General features: G+C 36.9%; 1 protein-coding gene across 1 annotated transcript; it reads left to right on the forward strand.

Moving 5' to 3' along the window:
• The first annotated feature begins 1,848 nt into the window (after positions 1-1,848).
• LOC148309906 (uncharacterized) lies at positions 1,849-4,356 on the forward strand. Its single transcript, XM_088259338.1, has one exon. The coding sequence runs from the start codon at positions 2,056-2,058 to the stop codon at positions 3,514-3,516; it is 1,461 nt and encodes a 486-aa protein (XP_088115464.1). The 5' UTR covers positions 1,849-2,055; the 3' UTR covers positions 3,517-4,356.
• Positions 4,357-7,032: the final 2,676 nt, after the last annotated feature.

Consider the following 7,032-nt stretch of genomic DNA (forward strand, 5'->3'; position numbering starts at 1 on the left):
AATGATTTAAATCCAGATGAACCCCATATAATCCTCCAGGAAGTAGAGAATGCCATTAAAAAACTCAAATCCTACAAATCGCCTGGAAAGGACGGAATCCAAGCTGAGTTCCTAAAGAATATGACCGATGACGGCATTAAGAGGATGCACGATATATGTAATTCGGTATGGGAATCAGGAATATGGCCAACGGACTGGGTGGAATCTGTATTTATTCCAATACACAAGAAGGGTTCTACGCTAAAGTGTGAAAACTATCGAACTGTCTCACTCATCTCTCATGCCAGCAAAATATTGCTACACATATTAAAAGCAAGGCTAAAACACTACCTCGACTGGCAAATTTCAATTGAGCAAGCTGGATTCGTCAAAGGCAAGGGTACACGTGAGCAAATCTTGAACATAAGACAAATAATCGAGAAAAGTTGGGAGTTCAAGGTTCCGGTCGTACTTTGCTTTATTGATTATACAAAGGCTTTTGACTGCGTGAATTGGAATTGCCTGTGGAAGGTTTTGGAAGCAATGGGTGTACCGAGACAGTTGATAGTTCTTATTCACAACTTATACGTACAAAATTTGGCATCGGTAAGAGTTGATAATTTCCTCTCAGAGTCATTTCAAGTACAAAAAGGCGTGAGACAAGGGTGTATACTGTCTCCTGATCTCTTCAATATATATGGAGAATATATAATGAGGAAAGTACTAGACGGGTGGGAAGGTGGCGTATCAGTAGGGGGCAAAAAGATCTCCAATATAAGGTTTGCAGACGACACAACGCTAATAGCCAACAATGAGGACGAAATGGCTGAACTCCTCCATAGAGTCGAAATAGAAAGCCAGCATTTAGGACTTCAAATAAACAAAAGTAAAACCAAGGTTCTTGTCATCGACCGATTCGGCACCCTGATAAGGAACAATTCTTTAAGGGATTATGAAGAAGTCGACGACTTTATCTATTTAGGTGCACTCATTTCTAAAGACGGAGGCTGTGAAGCAGAAATCCGGAGAAGAATTGGAATGGCAAAATCAGCAATGTCTAGTCTGGCGAAGATATGGAAAAATCGGTCCATACTGAGGAGAACGAAAACCCGTCTAGTGAAATCTCTTGTATTCTCCATTGCGCTGTATGGAGTGGAAACATGGACACTGAGGAAAAAGGAAAGACATATGCTGGATGTGTTTGAAATGTGGTGCTGGAGGAGGATGCTGCGCATTCCTTGGACTGCAAGACGCACAAACGTCTCCATTCTCCGCGAACTGTCAGTGACAGAAAGACTCTCCACGACTTGCAGGAAAAGGATTCTGTCCTACTTCGGGCATATCGCCAGAAAGAACGAGAAGAGTCTTGAAAAACTGGTAGTAACAGGTACAGTTGAAGGCAAGCGGGCAAGAGGACGGTCTCCAACAAGATGGACAGACCAAATAAAGGAATTAACCGGATCCTCGCTAAACGCTGCCATCAAGTTGGCCCAGGACCGGGAAGAATGGAGAGGACTTGTGCACCGAGTGCCTGACATTCCAGAAGACCACGACGCTCAGCATTGAGCAAGAAGATGAAGAAGATATCAAAATTATGAAAACAATTGATAATAAATACTGAAACGTAAAGAGGATTATTACTACTAAAACAACTAAAATGATCCATGCTACAAACTTAGAAAAGAAAAGGATTTGATTTCTAAAATAAAAAAAAATGTTTATAAAAATAAATTTTATATTTTGGGTTATTGATTCTATACAGATTTTATACAGATTTCTAGACTGTTTTTGATTCAGATTTTTTGGTTTGGCATATGGCAGCACTATTTAAATCCTTTTATCTTTGATTTTCGTTCACAGAAGTAGTCTGTGGTCGTCTGTCTAGTGTATAATCTACTAGTATATAATCTTTGGTATAATCTGTGGTCGTCTGTGGCAATGGCAGTGAAATGTCGAAAAGCGAATTTGTTGCTTCCTAAAAGAAATTAACAAATGTTTAAGAGTTGGCCGTTCATTGTTTTGTGCTGAACAATAATGCTTCCCTTGTTCTGAAATGCAAATCAGTTAATTTACATTATGTCATGTGATCAGGAGTATAAGTTATCAGAAATAAAAATGAATTTAAATGCGGTTTGTAGGGCGTGCTTACAGAATAATAATGGCATATCGTTATTCGACGAAGTGCAACAAGGAAAAGATTGCAAACTCAGCGAAATGCTCTCAGCTTGTGTCGGCACGGAGGTGACTGAAGGAGACGGTTATCCCGAACTAATTTGTCAGTCTTGTGTTGTCGAGCTGTCATCTGTGTGGAAATTTATTCAAATGTGCAAAACCTCTTTTCATTATTTACAGAACTTTTTAAATGTCAAAAATGAAGGAAATCCAGAAATACCTATCATTAAACTAGAAATCAAGGAAGAATACGAATCCCCTTTTATAAATCATAATTCCCCCAGTGAAGGAGAATATTCTCCTAAAAGAGCAGACAATGTAGAAAACGTAACTTGCTCTAAGTCTCGCCCTACAATCTTCAAAACGGAGAGGAAAAACAAAAGACAAAAATCAAAGTCAGATTTCGAATGTCCGTTTTGTTCTCACGTCGCTGTCACTAAAGGGGGATTGAAAAAACATACGAAACTTATTCATCCGGAAAGGTTCGTACTTCCCCACTTCCCCTGCCGTCACTGCAGCAAGAACTTCAAGAGAAAGAACGATCTCATTGTACACGAGCGAGTGCACTCTGGCGAGCGGCCCTTCGCGTGCACGCACTGCCCGGCGCGCTTCTCGCAATCCGGCACGCTCATCCTGCACACGCGGCGACACACGGGGGAGGCCCCCTACCGCTGCGCCGCGTGTCCGCGTATCTTCACGTCCCACTCGTCGCTGCGGCGCCACGCGCGCGCCCACTCGGCCGACCGGCCCTTCGCGTGCGAGCGCTGCGGCGCCACCTTCACGCAACCCGACTCGCTGCGAGCGCACGCGCGCGTGCACTCGGAGGAGCGGCCTCACGCGTGCGCCACGTGCGGCCGCAGCCTCAAGTCTCGCTTGGCATTGCGCAACCACGCGCTCACCCACGGCGAGAAGGGCTTTGTTTGCGAGCGCTGCGGAAAAAAGTTCTTTGTGAAGGCCAACCTAGACAAGCACTGCAAGAAGATGCACCGCGCAGAGGCGGGCGTCTGTCCCGTGTGCGCCAAGCAGTGTTCCGACCTGGAGCACCACATGATGGTGCATTCGTCGGAGCGGCGCTTTCAGTGCCCTCACTGTCCGCAAGCTTTCCGCACCACTCGCAACCTGTCCTTCCACGTCACCACGCGCCATGACAACGCGCGGAAGTATCCGTGTCCGGCGGAGGAGTGCTCCAGAGCTTTCCCCAAGCGGAATATGTTGGACTTTCACTACCGCAAAGTCCACTCGGACGAGACTGCCTATGTTTGTACTTACTGCTCTAATGGTTTTTTTCGTAAAAGTGATCTGTCAAGGCATTTAAATACCGTTCACCCGAATGAAAAGCCATGTAAATCTGAAGTTAATGAGTAAATATTGAAGATCACCATTAATATAATAATCGTATTGTGTTTTATTTCTAATATAAATGTATAATTTACTAAATATCAAATTGTCAGTATTATTTAAATAAATGATCCCGCCTCACTGTGAACACAATGTATATATATATACGGAAGTAAGAACCTGTCATTTATTTACTAAATATCAAATTGTCAGTATTATTTAAATAAATGATCCCGCCTCACTGTGAACACAATGTATATATATATACGGAAGTAAGAACCTGTCATTTATTTACTAAATATCAAATTGTCAGTATTATTTAAATAAATGATCCCGCCTCACTGTGAACACAATGTATATATATATACGGAAGTAAGAACCTGTCATTTATTTACTAAATATCAAATTGTCAGTATTATTTAAATAAATGATCCCGCCTCACTGTGAACACAATGTATATATATATACGGAAGTAAGAACCTGTCATTTATTTACTAAATATCAAATTGTCAGTATTATTTAAATAAATGATCCCGCCTCACTGTGAACACAATGTATATATATACATTGTGTTCACAGGAAGCAAGAACCTGTCATTTATTTAGCAGAAATACACTCCTTGTGCCTGGAGTGTATATTGAGTGTGTCAATTTTTTATTGTTTTCTTAAGTTAGTCAATATAATATTGCTTTGTATTTTAATTCATATTTAATTGTTACATTTCATAATCTAATACATTTCATATCTATAATCTATTGTTAATTACTAGCATTTACATTTTTATCCTTCACTAATATGATATTATTACACAATTTCAATATTTATTTTGAAATTTATTAAATAAACTTCACATTTTCTGACATCTCATACTTATTTTTATCCTATGTATATTAAATAATTTACTAAATATTTTTTTAAAATTTTTAAAACGAAACTTGAGTGAAATTTCAGGAACGCGTCACATTTATTACGTACATTTCTTTGGATAAGAGAGAAGGAAGTTATAACGCAGAGAGAAGGAAAAAAAGAGCTTCCTACCTTCCGACGCCACGGGAGTAGAACGAAAGAGAGTGATGTATACACAATGATACAAAGGGATAGAATGTGATATATGAAGAGTGAGGTACCACGGGTTGTGTACCTAATATTTATCATTGTGTTTTGTGAATATTTACGTTTTGTTATGTTTGTGTTCTGCGATTGTTTGATATGTCTATGAAGACTTATTGAAGAATTTACGTGTACGGTCCTGTTCTATTTGTATTTCTAGCTTTATGTTATGTTTGGCATTATACGTGTTTGGTGAAACAGGGGATGTTGATGGTTGTAGGTTCCAGTTCCAGCACAAGAATTTGACAAATAATGTGCCCTTTCCAACAAAATATTGTATACCTACCACAAAATGCTACTTAATAATAATTGAAAAAAAAAGTTACATGTGGATTAATGTTGATAATTCACCTATCTTGAAATATCAATATGAAAATAATTCCAAGTAGACAAACCCAGATTTGTGAACAAAGATTTGGACACTCAATATATTGTGTATAAAATAACTGGACAAATATCAGTTTAATAAATCATATTTCATGATTTATAAAAGTATCGGTTACATTTTGTACAGTATGATAGGGATCCACTCATTCTTTCAGGGTTGTGTAAAATTTTTAGATTAATATTTTTTTTAAATTTATATATCAATATTTAGAATTGCATATTTTACAATTAGTTATAATATTACAAAAAATTAAGTTACAAATATGAGCAAAAAGTGTAAAATAAAACAATTTTGTTTCCGTTAAAAATAATAGAAAATTAAAGTTATAGCAATAAAGTTTTTAAAAACTTACAAAAAAATTAACAAAATAAAAAATAAAATAAAGTATAAAAATTACAACGAAGATTATAAAAAAATTTAATAAACAAAAATACAATAAAAACACTTAAATATAATCAGGTTCGTAAATGCAATGGAAAAAACGCACATGACTGACAAAATTGAATTAAATTCATATTAATGCAAAACCAAAATTATAAAATATAAATATATTTTTTTTAACAATGTTTTGAATGCTCAGGAAGAAAGGCCCCATGAACACCGTTTTCGCACTGAGTGCAGATAGTATATTCTTCAAATATATACATTTTCAGGTGTCAGGTTAATCAACAACATGCAATAAATTGATACAAATATAATACATAATATTTACTTAATGAAAAAAATAAGTAATAAACAAATAAAAAATTCCATTTAGTTATTCAATATAAAATACATAACTAAATATGTACAAATCATTATTTTTATTCGTTGATTACTGGCAGCCTTGCTGCCAATTACTGTGTCCAGCGGAAGTGGCGAGCGGTTTGAGTATTTGCGCGCACGGTGTAAAAAAGTAATGAATAATAATCGAGTGGCGTTGTTAGTCGGTGTATTAGACTTTTGTATAATGTTGCATAATTTATTTAACTAAACTCTTTCAAATATTTTTGTTGTGCGGAAGATGTCTGAAACATTTCAAAAGGTGTTCACAAATTATGTCACACATTTTTCTCTTTGTTTATTTTTGATTAAATCGCGGTCTGGGACAGTAGGCCCAAAAGTCTTGGTAGCCAAAGGGATATATAAAATAATTCGGGAAACATCTCTTGTGTGTGAAGGTTTCTGCTAAATATAATAAAAACTTACTCAACTCAACCGTAGATGGTGCCGAGAACTCGCGTGTGAAAGAAGGTGTCAATTAAAGGATAAATACAACTTCCGAAATTTAAGTAGTGTGGTTGTCAATTATGGGTAGAATGGTGAATATTACATGTGCATAAAGTGTAGATCACTTAAACCATTTGAGGTAAGTTAAACCATAGGGAAAACAGGTCGTAAGCCCCGTAAATACTCAGACGTCAATATTTTTCTTCATCTATGTTAAAATATCAATATACGATTGGAATAAATTAAAAGCATCTAGTTCTAAAGTTAAATTGAAAGCAGCTGGTTCTTCAACTGTTAAATACGAGTCTGTCAGTTTTTCGGACATATCGCCAAAAGAAACGATGACAGCCTTGAAAAGTCAATAGTCACGGGAGGGTTCGATGTTAATAGAAGAAGAGGAAGATTCCCCATTAGATGGACTGATGAAATCAAGTCTGCCACAGGTTCATTAGTGATGGAACGATGCGGATGGCGGTGTGTCGGAGGATAGGAGAGAGGATGGTCATCCCTCAGCAATGAGTACAACGATGCAAAGGAATAAGTTGTAAGGTAATCAATTTCCAGAAGTTCCTTATTAAGATGCATTTTCATTGCAGAACAAGAGATAAAAGATAAATCATGTTACTACTAAAAAGAAGGATTCAAATAATTTATTGAATTGGGTTGAAGTTCACTGATTTCTTTTGTTGATCCATATCTACTGATTTGTTAGTTTTGAAATTTCTGAAATATCCAGAAAAAATATAAATGACAACTAGGAAGTGTGACTAATGGGTAACTTACATTTTTGGTTACCCGATTAGGACGGTATTTGTACCTTTTCTTGAATAATATAT

This window comes from Brachycentrus maculatus, unplaced genomic scaffold (assembly GCF_059751285.1).
Source record: "Brachycentrus maculatus isolate JH-2025_06_01 unplaced genomic scaffold, ASM5975128v1 h1tg000116l, whole genome shotgun sequence".
NCBI lineage: Eukaryota > Metazoa > Arthropoda > Insecta > Trichoptera > Brachycentridae > Brachycentrus > Brachycentrus maculatus.

Coding starts and splice junctions, on each gene's coding strand:
- LOC148309906 (XM_088259338.1), top strand. CDS start 2,056: ATGTCATGTGATCAGGAGTATAAGTTATCAGAAATAAAAATGAATTTA.